At 37.1% G+C, this 18889-nt stretch overlaps 4 protein-coding genes across 10 annotated transcripts in view; 2 read left to right on the top strand and 2 right to left on the bottom strand.

Moving 5' to 3' along the window:
- The first annotated feature begins 4997 nt into the window (after nt 1-4997).
- LOC107803372 (light-harvesting complex-like protein 3 isotype 2, chloroplastic) lies at nt 4998-7182 on the top strand. The gene is made up of 3 exons (XM_016627072.2): nt 4998-5553; nt 6459-6596; nt 6704-7182. Exons 1-3 carry the CDS (start codon nt 5151-5153, stop codon nt 6952-6954), a joined length of 792 nt encoding a protein of 263 aa, XP_016482558.1. The 5' UTR covers nt 4998-5150; the 3' UTR covers nt 6955-7182.
- Nucleotides 7183-9029: 1847 nt separating this feature from the next.
- Nucleotides 9030-10088, top strand: LOC107803373 (uncharacterized). Its single transcript, XM_016627074.2, has 4 exons — nt 9030-9149; nt 9239-9487; nt 9607-9783; nt 9874-10088. Exons 1-4 carry the CDS (start codon nt 9135-9137, stop codon nt 9934-9936), a joined length of 504 nt encoding a protein of 167 aa, XP_016482560.1. The 5' UTR covers nt 9030-9134; the 3' UTR covers nt 9937-10088.
- A 30-nt stretch (nt 10089-10118) lies between these two features.
- Nucleotides 10119-14042, bottom strand: LOC107803374 (subtilisin-like protease SBT2.5). Its single transcript, XM_016627075.2, has 9 exons — nt 13840-14042; nt 13607-13757; nt 13078-13490; nt 12488-12583; nt 12328-12397; nt 11921-12203; nt 11504-11838; nt 11157-11424; nt 10119-10929 (listed from the first exon to the last, which is right to left on the bottom strand). The coding sequence occupies exons 1-9, from the start codon at nt 13959-13961 to the stop codon at nt 10241-10243; spliced, it is 2427 nt and encodes an 808-aa protein (XP_016482561.1). The 5' UTR covers nt 13962-14042; the 3' UTR covers nt 10119-10240.
- A 610-nt stretch (nt 14043-14652) lies between these two features.
- Nucleotides 14653-18889, bottom strand: part of LOC107784157 (uncharacterized) — a 62593-nt gene continuing 58356 nt past the window's right edge. For all 7 annotated transcript variants that reach the window (XM_075245912.1, XM_075245914.1, XM_075245913.1 and 4 more), the window contains 4 exons: nt 16934-17085; nt 16758-16828; nt 15657-15813; nt 14653-15140 (listed from right to left, as the gene is read on the bottom strand). In XM_075245912.1, coding sequence (XP_075102013.1) covers nt 14970-15140; nt 15657-15813; nt 16758-16828; nt 16934-17085 — 551 coding nt within the window. In that variant the 3' untranslated portion in view covers nt 14653-14969. The remainder of the gene's footprint in view (nt 15141-15656; nt 15814-16757; nt 16829-16933; nt 17086-18889) is intronic.

The following is an 18889-nucleotide window of genomic DNA, read 5'->3' as shown; positions in this document are numbered from 1 at the left end:
CTTCAACAAAATATTCTTTTACTTTTAGCCCCCCTTGATTCACCTCACTAGCTCTTCGGGTTGCCTAACACTCTCTTTTTACTAGGGATGGGAGCCATACAAAGGTAAATTTTTATCCCTTCTAGAATTCCAATGCCAATCTTCTGAAATTTTTGAACATTCTAGTGTTCATATTTGATTGTACTATTCTAGAGTGCACCATCTGGGTATCTCACAAGGAGAACTATTACCACGCTTGCAATATCCTTCGTAAATGTTATCTAATGATAACAATCCATCCACAATTTTGGGTTACTCTAACCCTAGCTGGATGTTGATATCCCATCCTTCTCTTAAATTATATATGTTAGCTCCTACAGGGCATAACTGAAATAGGTGTTGTCAAGTGAATATATCTTTGTTATTGTTGAAAGTAACTCAGAATGCTTATATTTCTCTGCCTTAATTGTAAATACAGATAATCTTCACTAACTGGGTACCTCATATCCTTCTTCACCTAGCTTTTTTTACTTGTTGAAACTTATATCTACCTTCTGATTCTCTCGTTGCTTTTTACCATAGGGGTGGATAGATATTCATGCCGTAGGGCTCCTTATCAAGAAGCTTACACGTCGTAGTACACACATGATTTGCAGAAGACGTTACATTTACTCATCATAAGCATGATGCAAAATCGAGTTCCTCTAACTCAACTCTTCCACAGCCACATTCAATCTCTTACCAACTGTCTTTCTAGATGTAGATGTCCTTGTATAACGAATAAAATAGAATTAAGGAGTTTGAATTTTTTTACAACTGAGCTCTACCACATGATCTAGAGTAAGAAGAAAGAGTGACAGTCCTAAATGCCCTATAGCCTCCCGCTTATAAGTGTGGTGCACAACACACCCATAAACATGACTCTACTAGACACAACTTATAGATTCCCTAGGACAGAACTACTCTGATACCACTTTTGTCACGACCCAAACCGCAGGGCCGCAACGGGCACCCAGTGCCTTATACAACCGAGTACCAACGTAATATATCTTTCTTATCATATCGTCATGGGTAAGTGGGCCAAAAGGGACGTCATGAGATAACAGGAATAAAACATAAGGGAATACTAGAAATAGGACGACCCAACATGATATAGAAACTTATATATGTGACATACGGGCCTATAAGGCCGACATAATCATTTGTGTACTCAAAATATAGGCCGATAAGGCCATACAAATATCCATATATATGACATTTGTCTACAAGCTTCTAAGAGTACATAAATGTCATAAAGGTCGGGATAGGTCCCCGCCATACCAATTAATACATATTCAAATCATACTGACCAAATAGGCAACTTCGGAGCAAGTGGAGTACCCAAACACCTTCCGCTGAGCTAATAGCCTACTAGGAGAACTCTTAACTTGTCTATCGGGACCCGCGGACATGAAACGCAGCGTCCCCAGACAAAAGGGACGTCAGTACAAATAAAGTACCAAGTATATAAGGCATGAAAGTAATATATAAAATACATGAAAGAAACATGGGGTGAAGAATTCAACCCGTAATTCTAGATAGCTCTGTGAATCATGAAAAATTTATAATGTCATGCATGTGCATATACATGTCATACCATGCATAGGTATATGCGTACATAACATCATCAAGCCTCTAAGGGCATCCCATCATATCACCTCAGCCACTGTGGGAGAAATCATCAACGTATACCAGCTGATCGGGTGGTGATGCGTATATAATGCTATAACCTTTCCCCATACCCCTTATACATATACTATACTCGTATATAACGCCATCTGATCATGGGCCAATAAACATGTATAAATGGATGTAATACATAATGAAGTAAGTCAATAATATCTCTCGGAATGTCTTGAGACCCATGAACAGACAATCTGAAAGTAGGACATATGGGAATCCAGAACATAGGAACCCCTAGTACTTCTATAAATAGAGTCATTTATGAAAGTTTCGCGTTTGCACGTTTCATTTGTATCATATGGATCGTGCCAAAAGGAAAGAATCGATAGCCTTAACATACCTCAAGTCGTCAATGCAACTCAACAACAAGCTTATGACAACTAGCGCGCCAACCCTATAACAAAGAAATACGTGTACAACTTAGATGGCGGTGTTATATCACGTATCTCAAATGAAAACTCGATGCTAAAATAAAACGGGCAACATTTTCCCTGATTTCACTGCTCCATCAAGGCTACTATAGGTGAGATACAAACACAATACAATCAGCAACTCAAAAATAACCCAACTATAATTCTGGACCTTCAATACAACAAAACCCCCAAATATACCATAATATACCCAATCAATAAGTTATCAATTAGCCTGAAATTGTAACGACGAGCGATCAGACTATTACCCTACCACATGTGGCCTTTATCCACGCCTTTCATCCTTTCAAACTCCATAAATCAGCAGCACAATAGGCCAACATGAGTGGACTATAAAACAGTCCACTAAAAGTGAAATAAATCGAACTCACGGCTTCCGATCACCGTCCCTTGAGTTCTAAATATTAGGAAACCAATTTATCAACCTTCCTTGTTATTTAAACACTTAAATACAGAAATTAGACATTTCTTAACTATGAAGTACCTTAAAAAATTAGAACTACAAAGAAAAAAGAGAGGCGGTTCAATGATACTTACGTCATAGGGATCGTTATGATGTTATCGCTTCTCGATTTTGTACCCGGGATGTTAGTATTCTTTGAGACCCTATTAGAGAGCTCAAGGATAGGTTTTATGGTGTTCTCTTGTCGGGTTCTATGTCAAAATGAATAGAGAGCCGAGTTAAGACCTATATATCAACTTTTGAAAAGTCAAAGAGGTGCTAGCTTGGCACCCTCTCATTGGCCCATCTTTCGACGCTTATATCTTTTTATCCGGATGTCGTATGAATGAACGGTTAAGAGAGTTGGAAACTACATTCCAAGGCCTTCAATTTGGTATATAATATATCCCAAAAAGATCTCATATATCACACAAAATATATTTCTCAAAAAGCTCCGTTACAAGGCAAATCCTTAGTCGGTTTTTCTGCAACTTAAATTCGATTTTTCCCAAACTTTATATTTTCTATCCAAACATCATATATAGTCATATCATGACTTTAAACTCATAAATCATGATTAACAAGTCTCATATTCATTATACGTCACCTTGGGACGCACAGGGTGTAACAACAATATAACTAAATATCAAAGCCAGCAAAGAATAATGTATTGTTTTGTGTTCTATGGAACTTCATGAATATGTCTCCTACAAATTATAACAACCCTTAATATAGTGAGGAAATCTTATTTTGGATATAACTAAAATACGTAGTGGGGATCCCATGATAGATTAATTAATTAGTCTTTCCATGATTTGCGCCGTGATTTTCGCCGAGATTCCTACCCAATTGCTGATATTCCGGTTCTTTGTCTTTGGCTCAATAAGCTTTCTTTGATCGAGGCAGATCTTTGGCCTCGATCGGTCTCTACATTTAGCTCGATCTCAATCTTGGTCGATCTCCATTTAGCTCGATCTCGATCTTGGCTGGTCTCGAACTTAGCTGGTTTCGATCTCGATTGATCCCTGAATCACGAGCTAGGCAATATCTATACATGTAATGATTCAATCTATTTTGAGATCGAACCTTGGTCTGTCGCCCTGGTCTCAATTAACCGTACAAAATCGGGCAAGTCCGTTTTCGACCGTATACATAAATCTTTCGTCTCAAGAAGCACGAAATATATATTCTAGTACAAGATTATCGGATTTACACTTTGTAAATATACATAATTCAAGCCAACCATAAACTAGACCCAGTGTTTCAATGAAGTAAACCTCAATCAACTTGCCATGGAGCTTGAAGTAAAGCCTTGTCAATATCACAATTAGAAAAGGCTGCCGTGCAGATTTAGTTTGGCCAATTGTTGAGTTGGGTTAAACCGGTACTGGCCCACCATATCTCAAACCTTACCTTTTTTCTCTCTCTTTTCTATTTGAACTACAGAATTATATGGTTCTAATTTGAAGAATTAAATGTATACTTAAGACTATAATAATTTAGCTGGATTAGCTTGCAACTTGCAACTAGTGCATGGTTCTAATTTGGAAAATTAAATGCATAATTAAAACTATAATAATTTAGCTGTATTATCTTGTAACTTGCAACTAATGTATATCTTTATAATCAGAGTGCTAATTAGAGTGAGAACTAAAATTATTTTTAAGAGATCGATGAACCTGTTGTTACCTCATGCAAGAGTAACATAAGTATAATTGTTGATTAACATAAGTAATGAGTATGATAAGTCCATAATTTTATGGAATTTAAGGTATATGCACCAGAATATAATAATTACTTTAATTTTGAGATTACCATAACAAATTTGCTATGAGTTACTTGTTGTTTTCTGTCAACTTAGTTTAATTGTAAGAAAAAGTTAAACATTAATAACACAGAACTTAAGCTCAATTTTATTTAGCAGCGCAAAACTGGTCTTAACAGTTGGTCAATTCAATGAATTGGTATCAAAATACAAATAGTCAGGCAACAGAATACTAAAAATGCTAAAGCAGCATTGAAATCTATTGGATTTTGCTGATGATAATAAGTACAAAAATTGAATAACCAAATTGGGCTGTTTAATTAGCAAAAAGAATGGCTAAATTACAGTAGATATCCCTATATTAATTTAGTCACAGATACGCCTCTCATACTTTAAAGTATTTAAGCCTTTTGTACTATGTGAGAAAGAGCCAAGAAGTCAATTATTCACTTGGTTCTGGTGGCAATTACACTAACACCTAGCTATGCACGGTTAGGGAAGGATCGGACCACAAATATCTATTATACACAGTTTTACTGTACATTTCTGCATGAGGCTATTTTCACAACTTGAAATCGTAACCAAATAAAAACAACTTTAGCTGTTACGCGTCACTTCTGGTCTCATACATTATATTATATGTGTGTATTTTCTATTAGGAAATGTATTTTATTTTAAAAGTTAAGCAAAGCAAACGAATCCAAAAGCCCCTCCCCCATTTCTGCGGCTAAGGATTGTTGAGAGATCAGTATACCAATGTCCTAAAAGCTCTTCTTTTTCTCTGCCATTACCTCTTCAAACAGCTACGATAATGTCAATGGCCTTATTCTCAGCTCCTCCACTTCATTTCCCTACTCTCTCTCCTTCAAAACATCTCTCAACCCACAAACCTTATCCTTTTCTAACTTTAAAGAAACCCCATCTCTCTTTCTCGGTTTCTCCGAGAGCTGTTGATAATGGGTCAAGTGGTGTAGTTTCTACTTCTGCTGTCACTGTTGAGCCAGAAATACCTGAAGAAAAAGCTCCTTTGAAAGTTGAGGAGTCAAATGAGGCTTCTTTGGACTCTAATGGGTCAGCGCCGGTTGTATCCACCGGAGCTCCGGCACCGGAGACTGTAAAAAAATTTCAAGATCCTAGATGGGTTAGCGGGACTTGGGATTTGATGCAGTTCAAGAAAGATGGAGAGACCCATTGGGATTCTGTTATTGATGCTGGTGAGTCTTTGCCTCTCTGCTTTGCATGTTGCTCCTTTGCTCCACTAATTTTAGCTTTTGTTCTTTCGCTTTCGACATGCAACTTCTTTTTTTGTTAATTTAATTTATTTGACTTATGATTACCAAAATTGTACTTCAGTCTGGCTACAGTGAATGCTGTTTCGGATGATACTTCTACTAGCTATTGTTTTTCCTTAGTTGAATAGCATAAAGAGTTTTTTTAGTACTGATATTTGGATTATACAAAGAAGTAAAAGTTCATGGTTAAGAAATGGTTCCAGTAACTTTTGTCTTTAGTCCTTAAGCAGGGAGCTGATGAACAACTAAAAGAGGGGGGTAACCTAGAAATGGAACATTCTATGACTTATGGAGTAGATGTGGTGTCATTCAGCCTTCTGTCATGACCAAAGTTTGTCGATTTGATATGCTTCGTGATAAAGCACTAAGTTTATTACTTTGTTGGGGGAAATGATGCTTTGTTTCATGCTTGATGCATCATCTTGATTTTTTATCATATGTATATGACAATTGAGGATTTATGAGAAGTTGGTGAATTAAACCAGCAACTATGTGGTTGTTACTCTTAATAGAAATGTTGTACCATATTGATCTTTTTTTCTCCATTTTAGTTGCTATGCCTTTGAATTGAGCTTATGGTCAGCCATCAATTAAGTCTATCAGATGGTGTAATGCACCATAAAACTTGTACTTTTTCATTCTTTTTTCCTTGTCATTTACACACACTAGATGTTTCCCAATTATACATTGTCTTAGCTTGATATAAGGTATACCTAGCAGTTATTAAGAGTAGAAAACATCATACATCTCCTTTTCTAGAGCCGCCTTTGGGGCACTCATATGAAATCGCTTGATTTACTAACAATCGAATGGCTATTCATCTGCAGAGGTTCGGAGAAGGAAATGGTTGGAAGATAATCCAGAGTCATCAAGTAATGAAGAACCTGTGCTTTTTGACACATCCATTATTCCTTGGTGGGCATGGATGAAGAGATTCCATCTCCCTGAAGCTGAACTTCTCAATGGTTTGCTCGTACCCTTTTCCAGTAGTTGTTTCCAGTTCCAAATACGAAAGCTGTAAATATTTCTTTACTAAACTGATCAACTAATAGAGTATGTAAATCTTATGCAGGTCGTGCTGCAATGGTTGGTTTCTTTATGGCCTATTTTGTGGATAGCTTGACTGGTGTAGGCCTCGTCGATCAAATGGGCAACTTCTTTTGCAAAACACTATTGTTTATAGCTGTGGCTGGTGTGCTTCTGATCCGCAAGAATGAGGATATAGAAACAGTCAAAAAGTTGGTTGAAGAGTCTACTTTTTATGACAAGCAGTGGCAAGCATCTTGGAAAGATGAGAACTCAAGCAGTTCAAAGGACTCTTGAACACATTTCTCACTTAATCTTTGATTTTCATGTATTTAGTTGGATGACTGCGATCAGGAGATCTCATCTAGTCAAAGGAGAGCGTAGAATTGTATTCAACATGTTGTTTTAGTTCTTAATGTATCTTCTTTCCTTTCTTATTTTGTTTTCTGGCAATGATTTTTTTTATCTTGTCTTTGTTGTAAAAAAATTTTTAGCTTATCTATAATACTATTTCATTCGATTCCATAGTCATGCTTCAACCTCGAACTTTGTTTGCATATTCTAACACTATTCTTCAATCAGTGCTTGCATTACTCAGATTTGGAACAGATAGCTTCATATTGGCAAAGGTAAGTCTGCAATGGAATCCCAGGTGTCCTTGAATTAAGCGAAGAAACTGTCGGCCTAAGCCTCGCTATGGGAACTGATGCTTTCTAACTCTCTATGAGGAGTGAAAGCCATTTGACTGTAAGGAGAGGAGCTTCGCCCCTACTTCAATTAAAGCTTGCCTGGCTTTTTTTCCCCTCTAAATTCCCTCGTTCCACTCATTTTTGAACTTCTAATCAGACCTGACGACATAGGCAGCAATTGCTTGAGAATTGGTTATCAATGCCTTTAATTGGCTCTTCTATGACAAAGCTTAGAAGTGTCAGCATCTCGTGTTAATGATTCTTTTAATTGTGAGTTTTGTAACAACCTTTTGCTTTTGGTTCTTGTTAGATTGATTGACTTCTAAATTTCTGTATAAGTGATGCTTTGATTAATAAGATTTTTTCTTGTTCGTGATATACTTTGATGTTGTCATTGTCCAAAATTGCTCAATCACCTGTAGTTTTTGAATAGCTGTGATGGTGGGTTACCATGAAACAGAAGAAACTGATATTATTGGGTGGAAGAGGACTCTACTTGCTTATTAGTTTAACTTCAATTCCTTTATCTATGTAACCACCTTAAGAAAGAGCCAAGAAATCGACAAAAATGATATGTGATTTATTCGCATAGTCCAAATCTTGGCAGGCAGAGTTACTCAATATTTGTGCTAGTAGAAAGAGTTACTCAGTATCTGTGCTAGTGAAAGTGGAAGGCAGCAGATATCGGGTGAAATAATAAAAGTGCACCCAAGTTGTCTTGAACACTATGTGTCTTCCACATGCTACAAGATCATTGATTCAACTGTTGGGGTGTAATTATCAGATGATACTGCTCCAAAGATTGTCACAGGTGGACAATAATTATAGGCAACTCAAATACACCTTTTTAAAAAATAAAAATAAAATCAGGGCACAACACTAAGGACACTAATTGCAAGAAGGAAAAGGAAAGTTACCTTTTCTAAATCTTGCATTATTATTTTTAAAGCATGTATAGTCCAGTAAAATTAAAAGAATTTATATACGTTTAGTTTGATCGGTTACAATAGATTAATTATCCTACTTTTGAAGTTACCCGTTCATGTTCATTGTAGATGGTTACTCACAATTAAATTTTAATTATTGCTGGATAAACTTTTAACTCCAGAATTTCATTAATTAAAACCTTCCTTTTTCTCATTAAATTTAACATTTGCACCTTACCCAAGCTTGTCAACAACATAAGAGGAAAAAAGAAGAAGAAAATCTAGGAGTGGTTGCTATAGGCTTATAACAACACATGAAGAGTTATAGGATGGTAATACTAGCACATCATAAAATCCACCTATGTTGATTCAATAAGTTTAATGATTTAAATGTCCCTATTATCTAACCATACACAACATTTTCTACTTTATCATTACCTAAATGATAAAGACAAAAGGAGAAAGAAAAGTAAACATAAAGCAATAACAAAGTATTTCCTTTTCAAAATAGAATTCATTGTTTACTTTTAAAATTATCTATCTTAATCATAATTTAGCTTTCTTATTTGGAAGGACCTTCCTTATTATAATATATTCGGTTACGATTTTAACAATGAATTAAGACTTGGTTATCTTCCTTCCTTTAGGCCTGCATTCCACTTTATATAAACTATCAACCAACATTTTCCTATTTCATTTCTTCATCTCCAATCTTCAAATCTTCATACTTCTTTCACTCTTTCTTCAACAACCACGCCCCCCCCCCCCCCCCCCCCGCAAAAAAAAAAAAAAAAAAAAAAAACCCACCACCAATAAAAAGAGAAGGAAAAACAAGAACCCCATTGAAAGAATAAAAAGGACAATGCCAACAAGAATGGTTAGTGCTGTGATCATCCTTAGTCTTCTTTTGAATTTTCTTGCCAAAACTAATGTTAAGTTGTTTCCTTTTGTGTTTTGATGGTTTAGGTTACATACTTGAGAGAAAGGACAGTATATGTTTCTGTTCTTGTTGAGGGGCCTAGGAGAAAGAGGAGCAGTTCATCAAATAACAAATATCATAACCATCAACATCTTCATGTTAGACATGTTGCTAATGGTGGAGGATACAATAGGAAAGCTCAGCTTCTTGATTACTCAAGAAATCTTCGAGCTTCGGCGCGATCACAACCATCAACACCTTTGGTTCCACAGCCAATTCAAAGACAGAATTCTCAGGTTTTAATCTCATTAACATATGCATTGCCTAAATAAGATGGGAAGTTTGAAGGATAATGAAGAAGATCATTGTACACAGCTTAGCAGTATTTGTAACTATCTATAACACATTTTTACAGATTGTTGCAGTGAAAAATAAGCCAAGATATGTAAGTCTTCCAACTTGTATGGGACACTGGAAATTTGAAATGCCAAAATTCCTCAGAACATTGATGCATCGGAATAAGAAATCCAAGAAAAAGAAGAATATGGCTTCTAGCACCAATAAAATAAAAGCTATGGTAAAAACTTTTCAGGTAAGTCACTCACTCACAAGTTATATATACTATTCAGCATTCTAGCTTTTCAGAAATCTCTGCTTTATAAAAACACTCACTTTCTTTCAGGTTCAAAGAAAGCCTGGCCTATTTTCCAAATTTTTTGCTTCACTACGAAAGGGTCGTCGATGAACAGACTCATCAACTAAGTCCAAGAATCAAGGTGTTCAAAGGTCCATCCATTAACAAACTGAAGATTGATAATTCCTATCAAATCTTACTTTCATGTCCCCTCTTCATTTCATTTTATTTTTTCTATCTCCTATATATTGGAGGGAGTGGGATATACTTCAAGCTCCCAAGCTTAGAAGAAGTTACCTGAAAGATTTTCGGCTTATTTAGGTAAACGGCATCACAATCACAATCACAATCTTAGTCTGATTACAATGTAAGCTAGTGTGGAATAGTTTATTTATTGAAAACATATAAAAGAGCATCATGAATGTAAAGTGCTGCTTACAAACACCGCCAAAGGCACTCGAACTCTATGGTTTTGGTTACCTTCGAACACGATTTCTCCAAATGAGTAAACATTGGTTGTCTGAGTTGCATTTAGGACAATTGTAATATGTCTTGAAGCATTGGCCATTATCTTAAAAACTTGTGGCGTTACAGAAACACTCACGCCCAGAGGCTCTTTCACGATCACCTGGTACTTTTCATCTACGCCACCTACGTTAGTCACCCTCCTGATCACATTTCTTGAGCCTACCAAATTTGATATTGTCACACTCGGCGTGTTTAAATCCGAGCACCATGCTTTTTTCTTGTTCGGGCATCCAACTCCAACTGCTCGTCTTACAGACATTTCATCGACTCCTGGAACTGAACATAAAAACAGTACATAGTGTTTAAACCCTGCCTTGAAAACAAGTCCAGGGTCAATGGCTCGAGAAGGATTGACAAGTCCGGCTCCAAAATCAAACGGAGTAGCAGGAGTTAGCTGGTTGGTTTGTTGAGCTAAAATAGGGGCATTTGAGTGCCCAGTTACATCTGCAGTTGTCATCATTGCGGATGTAATGGCTGCAGGTGTCCAGCCCGGGTGCTTCTGTTTAATTAGAGCAGCGATTCCAGCAATGTGTGGTGTAGCCATGCTTGTTCCAGATAGTAGTGCAAAATTTTGTCCTGGTAAAAAGATGTGGTTTCATATTACCATTCTTGAAAGTAGAAATAATTGATATTTGAAAAAGGCACCATATGACAAATAATTCTTGAGTACCAGGTGAATCTTAGTAGCTCAGATGGTTGGGCCTCCCCATTCCCCTTTCCCTACCCCCTATATAATAAATTTAAAAAAAAAAACTTGAGTAGCATTTTCCAAGTGTGTCAAATGAGCATTTGTATATTTATACCTTTGATGTATCGATCTCCTTCACTAGTAGGGCTCCAAGAAGCCCATATCGAGGAACCTGGAGCCATGATGTTTGGTTTAAGGACATCGGCGGTGTCTAAGAATGCATTGTTCACATCAGGACCTCTAGATGAATACGATGCCACAACTGGATCCTGCTTGGTATAACTAGCTTGTCTCCCATCTAAAATTCTTGCTGTAGCTCTGAAACTAATAGCCCTTCCACTTCTACTTCTCAATGTGTTGGAGTTATAATATTCGCGCAGAGACTGCACCAGACAACAAAGAGCACCAGAATTAATACAAAGTTGACAGTCTTATCAAGTATTATGAATATGAGATAGATACCGTAGAGGCCTCCATGTTGTTTAAGATTAGACCAGGTACCGACAAGGTCATTGTGGCTCCCTTAATTTGTTCAGAACCAATATCAGGATCCATTGTCAGTACAAAGCCAGCAGCCCCAACTTTTTGTATTGTATCAGCAACAGTGGCTATGCTTGCCGTCTCTGATTCAAAATCAAAAGTGTATGTGCATATCACTATCTTCCCATGAACTAAAGTTCGGATGAATGGTTCTGTCTCTTGACAGCTCTCAACTGTCAAGAGGCCAGAGGTAGTATTCCCTTTACAAACATCAGATGCAGCAGCAAGTTGGAAATACGTTCCTGAAAGCGTTGGAGCTGCAAAGTAAGATGTGGAAACCACATTTTCAGTGATAAAACAGAGAAAGTTAACAGCAAGAAAGGGGTAAGGGGACTTAACGTGAAAGACCACTGCCAGAGAAGCTCCGTCCATTTCCAAGAACAATTGAATTATTATATCTACGATCTGTAGTGGAGGCAGCAACACTTGTGATCCAGGGACTAAAGGAAAGAATGGAAGTTGAAGAAGGACCACCATTTCCAGCAGCTTGAACAACCAGCACACCAGCTCTTGTGGCAAATAAAAGCTGCATTTCAAGAACATTGAGGAAAGCAGAAGGACCAGAAGGGACATTTGCTGGCCCTACAGAAAGGCTTAATATATCCACTCCATCTTCCACTGCCTAAACAATAAGAATGTTTGCCAAAATTAACTTGGAGTTTTAGCTATTTAACTTGTAAAAAGTCTAAAAAAAAGGGGGAAAGATGCATAATAAGTTAAGTACTATTCATTGACAATTGCTGAACCTGATCAACTGCAGCCACAACATCTGACATGAAACCTCCAAAAGAGTACATGGCCTTATACACAGCAATCCTGTTACAGCACAGTTCATTGTCCTTATTAAGATCAAACTTCACATGTAAAACTCTTAATAGAAAAATGAAAACAGCATACTAATATTACCCTGCTCCTGGAGCCATACCACTTGCATAACCGTAGTTGAAATGGTTGACGATGACAGGAACATGATGATTTCCTGCTGCAGTTGATGCTGTATGGCTGCTGTTTTGAAACATCTTTCATAGATTATGAACATGCATTATCATTAAAGAATATCAAATAAAATAGAACAATAATGGTTAAAAAGGCCAGATATGATAAAGATATGGACTTTGGGCCTAACTCAACCCCAAAAGCTAGCTCATGAGGTGAGAGACCAAATCCCCCATCCCTTAGCCGTGTGGGAGACCCAAAACCTCCCTGCACGCCCAGGCCTGCCAACTGGAGCGTGAATAATATAATATGGGGCCCCAACATCGATGAAACAAAGAATTTGGATGGGTCCGACTCTGATACCATGATAAAGATATGGACATTGAGCGTAACTCAACCCCAAAAGCTAGCTCTTGAGGTGAGTATTGCCCAAGCCATATAAGGAGACCAAATCCCCCATCCCAAGCCATATAAGGAGACCAAATCCCTCATTCCTTCGCCGATGTGGGAGACTCAACAAGATATAACATAAAGTATATGGTTCATACTAAGTCACTTGCCTTCCGTGTCCATCGGCATCAAAAGGGGAAGCATAGTCACGAGAGGCATTGAATTCGCCAGCAGCAGTTGCAGCTCTTGCAAAATATTGTGCTCCAACTATCTTGTTGTTGCAGGCTGTTTCAGGGAATCTATCCCCAGTCACACACTTCCCTTTGAACTTTCCACTTTTCACAACTACACCCCGGCGATCACCATTTGATTCTTGAGCCAAAAAGCTAGGATGGAATGGATTGATTCCAGTATCAATCATACCAATTACAACGCCTGCCCCTGAAGCCGTAGGACCGCCTAATTTAGGCCAGACACCAGCAGGAATTCCTAAAAAGTGAGGTGTATGTGTTGTCAACTTCTTCATCTTCACATCTTCATAAATGGCTCTAACACCTTCTGCATTCTCTAGAATATCAAGGGCCTGCAGCAATGTAACACTTTCAATTATTCGAGCATTTAGCTCGTCAAAGACAATAAAAAAAGTAACATGTTTAAGTAATCAGTTCAATCAAGTCAAAAGAAAATATAAATGCCTACCTCATGAGATGTCAAATGAACGGAAAATCCATTGATCAAATGAGAGTAGCTGTAAACTTTGGTATACACACTTCTTTCAAGGAGATTTTCTAGAAGCATGTCATGTTGTTTTCTTATACTTTCCTTGTAGATATCAAAATCTTCAAAATTCCTGCAAAATAAGCAATAATAAAGCATAGTGCATGCATAATGGTTAGACTACATCATGCTAAGAAAGAGGCAAGAGTTTTTACTTTGATTGTGTAGAAACAAAAGGGTCATCTTCCATTAGAACTAAAAAGATTTTTGCATTTGCAATAAAGGGCTCCCATGTAATGATAAAAGAGAGGGCAATGAAGGTGAAAAAGGCTGCCATTTCTAGAGATATGGTATATTGGACATTGAAGGAAAGGTAAAATAGTCACCTTTAAAGGAATATTGTTTTGCTTGCATGTTTTTCTCATTTTCAAACCACCTCCCCCAGTCCATTTGGTTTTGCACCCCTTTGTCATGAGTGGGATGGGTTATTATTTGGGGAGTTTTCTTCTCTCTTTATTTTCTGGCTTTGAGTAATGTAGTAGATCATGCTAATCTTTACTCACTACGTTTAAGTATACTGCTTCAACTTTCAAGTCTTCTGCAAGAGCATTTATTCATTTTTTTTTTCTTTTTTCTTTTTCGGTTTTGTCTAAATCTTTTTGGCTTTCCTCTTGCGAATTTAAGTTTGTCTTTTTTGTTTTTTTCACACAACGTTCTCACTCCACTTTTCTTTCCTACCCTAGACTTCGTTCTTCAAGGAGATAAGTGCATTTCCTCTTTTGTGCTCGCTAATCGCTATGCCCTTGTGCCTTTAATTGAACTATAAGTCTCATCTGCCAAAAGTAGACTTTGCTCGAGTCAATTACAAACTTAACCCAAAGACCACAGGTAAGCAAATTTGAACCTGAGAATTGGGTGGCTAGTAATCTCTTTTAAATAGAATTGACATACTTCTGCAGCAAGTGGTAAAGAAACCAAATTAAGCCCCCAAGATCAGCTTATGGTGGCTGCATGGGGAGAAAAAAGGGAAGAAGCAATTGCTTGCATCTGAATAATCAAAACTAGTAGCATAAATTTATACAACTTGCTAGGAGAAAAGACACAATACAAAGAGAAAATAAGAAACAATAGGATGATGGATTGTTCCCTCACTTCAAATTACTTGCAGAGCGGTCATCTTTCATAACACAAAATTGGAACCACTCAAGAACAACATCACCACATACTGAGGGGTACATATATACGTGTTCTTTATATTAATATGTGACTCGTAATTGTACAATAAATATGAGGATTGATAGAAGCAATTAGCTATCTTGCACTGAACAAAAGTTCATAGTGTAATTCAGCAGCTACTGGATCTTTGTTGCCTAGTGTATTCCCAAAGTGCAATGGCACCACTGACATGAACGTTGAGTGACCGAACTACTCCCAACTGTGGGATTTCTATGCAAGCATCCAGAATGTGAATGATGTCCACTGGTATACCCTCTTTTTCTCGGCCAAGGACTAAGACCTACAAATATTCAACCAATCATCAGACTCGTTACAAAGATAGCGTCTTAAGAAATCATGAGTTGCATCAATATATTAGTTTAGTTTATGAATCATGAATTAAATCAGTAACAAAAACACAAACGCCGAAAGATTAGAATAATTACTACTTTCTAGTGCAACTTTTAATTCCTTTCGTGAAAGAGAATTTTTAAGAATAGTTTTATGCCTTCACAAAAAATTGGTATTATTGTCAAACTTAGTGATATACACACGTTTTCAAGTTTAGCATTAGCACTCTCTTTTTCCTTTTTTTATAAAAACCATGTGGTATAGAAAACTATAAACATTAAAAGGTATTGATATTTGGTACAAAATAGCCCTTCAAATTAAATGAAAACAAAAGACAAACTACTTCAATAGTCTTACGATATTTGCCACAAGAATGAAAATCTATAATCAGAACTAGTGAAGATAATTTCACAAAAATTTTCACTCAAGGGAAAGGAGATCACCATGTTGACTGTATGAAACTCACCGTCCTCTTAGGAAACATGTATCGGTCAAGAGAAATGCTGTTTGCTGTTTGCTCCAGACCTAAGATGGAGAATCCTTCTTGCTTCTTTTTCTCCAAGAAAACTTTCATACTACTAACTGGGACTTCAACAATTGGCACCCATTTCTCTGCAGTTACACTACACGTACAACAAATAATTCCAGTCAATATGCAAAGGAACCCATAATTCATGACTATCCAGATAACCAAGCATTTCATCCTCAACTTAGATAACCCAACAATTTTCCCTGTCCAGGTAACTTTCCCATTGGTAATGCTGATCTAAAGTTCCAATACAAAAAACAAAAGTTGTATTGAGGATTTGCGAGTTGTGAATTTTCAGCTCACTCAATTCAAGTTTGCTTTTGTATTTTGTTTTTTTTCTTTTTTACCAATCAAAAAAAGTTTGAAGTTTTTTATCCGCAGTTCTTATCAAGGAAGGCGGTTCTTTTATATGATTAATATTACTCAATTGATGCTTATTTTCTTGGTTCTACATGTTATTTATCAAAAGGCAATTTCAGTTGATTTGATAAGAATTATCTATTTATTTTCTATGTACATTTTGTAGCCATTTGCTGTAAACGCGCAGCTCCTTTCACTAAAATCACCTTGACCATAATGTTAATCTATAAGTCAAATTGCACAGGCGCACTCCATTAGTTTTTGCACAAAGAGATGAAATATTAAGAGACTTCAATGAATTTGTGGGTTAGTTCATTATATCAGGCAATCCAGTTTTTCTTTCAATTGTGCAAGTGCAACAGCAAAGAGATGAAATATTAAGAGACTTCAATGAATTTGTGGGTTAGTTCATTATATCAGGCAATCTAGTTTTTCTTTCAATAGTGCAACAGCAATGACATCATCTTTATTCTATTCAAGGATGTCATCAGATCCTCGATTATATTAACACGAATGAGATAGAAAATTTTAGTTATAGAAAGATTTAGTTAGTCTCTATATAAAGGCAAGAAATCTCATCATTCATCCATTTCACTGTAACCTCTCTTGCTTCAGATTTCTTTACATCTGCAATGTGAAAAATTAAAGCAAAGCAAGAGAGAGTAATACTATCAGAACCTGATCAATTGGAATTGCTTGTCTTTCACTACGTTTTTGTCGGCAATGGCCAGCACAGATGCTCTAAATACCTGCTATCAGTTAATCAGAAGAACAGTGAACCACCTGAAACTAAAAAAATGCACATACCAACACCAAAATCCACAAAGCACAGAAACAACAACGTGATTGCACACCTCACAAGTTCGGGCCAATCCTGCAAGATTAGGTATCCGATCAATTAGTGATGCTACGAGGATAATATCTTGCCGACTTGCTTTCAACTTCTCAAAAGCTACAGTTTTTAAGTGCAGCAACTGATCAAGAAGCTGGTCTTCCTTTTCTATGTCTGTATTTACACAAAAGAACCAAGTAGAATAATCAATGAAATAAATCTTGAGAATACTTGAGATGTAAATTATGGAAAGCGAGGGAAATACCCTTCTTATAACTTTCAGCACATAACAACTGTTATATATCATACAAGTTCACATGGTTACTTAACATATTACTGCAGCACATCACTCCTGAAGGGTTGACAGCAATGGAGTTTGAGCTTTATTTGTCAGTGACAAGCAGGTATAAATGATAAGTTGCATTAAGGCAGCCTTTCTATGACATCAGTTGGAGCAGATAAACTTTACATAAACAGAAACTAGTGAAGTCTCTAACAAAGCCAATGTGCATCAACAATCATGTAATTCCCATTTTGCGAAAAAGTATTTCCATTTTGTCGAAGAACCAATTCAATTCTAGGCCTTGATTAAAAATTGTAGAAGTCCATAACTTCCAAGTTTATGGCACGACGACAAAATTAAACACATCCCAAGGTAAGTATAAGCTGACAAGGAATAAGAAACTCCAAGCTGGTAATCTTAACGGCATGAACTGTTATACTCAGATATTCTATCCAGCATAGAAGTGAAGAAATTTAAGAGTTAGCATCTTCATGTTTGACTTCACCACTTGCGAATAAGTCAAAAACTTTGGCAGTTACCTAAAAGAGAACAAGGGAATGGAAAATTTTCTAAGCTTTCCTTTTGTTTCCATCTTTTTCTGTAGTTTCAGAATGTTAAAGGAAATGGACCTTGGGTCTAACACTCTAACTCAACCCTGAAAAACTAGCTCATAAGGAGAAGATTGCCTAAGACCCTTGTTTTATAAGGTAAATAATTTTATCAACAATTGGGGAAAACCTCGTATAAAAGCCGTATACCAAAAGAAGAGAACAACAACAACAACCCAGTATAATCCCACTAGTGGGGTCTGGGGAGGGTAGTGTGTACGCAGACCTTACCCCTACCATGAGGTAGAGAGGCTGTTTCCAATAAACCCCCGGTATCCTTCCCTCCAAGAACTCCCCACCTTGCTCTTGGGGTGACTCGAACTCACAACTTCTTGGTTGGAAGTGGAGGTTGCTTACCATCAGAGCAACCCCTCTTGTCACCAAAAGAAGAGAACCTACACCAAAAATATAGTTCTCTACAAAGGAGATCCAATCCTCTATACAAATAGGGACCGTGAGAAGGCACGGGAGAATATATGTTATTGATATTGGATGATAAATACAATACAAGAGGTCCCTATTTATAGCTATACACTACAAGGAGATATTACTCCTCTTCCAATGTGGGACAAGACTACACTATACATATCTGTAAACTAACACTCCCCCTCAAGCCGGTGCATACACATCATATGTACCGAGCTTGTTACACATGTAACTAATACGAGAACCAGTAAGAGACTTAGTGAAAATATGTGCTAGTTGATCATTCGACTTTACAAACTTTGTAACAATATCTCCTGAAAGTATTTTCTCTGACAAAGTGACAGTCGATCTCAATGAGTTTAGTCCTCTCATGGAACATCGGATTTGACGTAATATGAAGAGCAGGTTGGTTATCACACACCATCTTGTTGATTTCTCCGAACTTTAACTCCTTGAACAACTGCTTGACCCAAACTAACTCACACGTCGCCATAGCCATGGCCCGATATTCGGCTTCGGCGCTAGATCGAGCAACTACATTCTGTTTCTTGCTCTTCCACGAGACCAAATTACCTCCTACTAGAACACAATATCCAGACGTAGAACGTCTATCAAAAGGTGATCCTGCCCAGTCACCATCTGTGTACCCAACAATCTGCTC

The sequence above is a fragment of the Nicotiana tabacum genome, chromosome 23 (assembly GCF_000715075.1).
Source record: "Nicotiana tabacum cultivar K326 chromosome 23, ASM71507v2, whole genome shotgun sequence".
Lineage (NCBI taxonomy): Eukaryota > Viridiplantae > Streptophyta > Magnoliopsida > Solanales > Solanaceae > Nicotiana > Nicotiana tabacum.
Note: the sequence above shows the minus strand (reverse complement) of the source record. Positions and strands in the feature narration are given on the sequence as shown.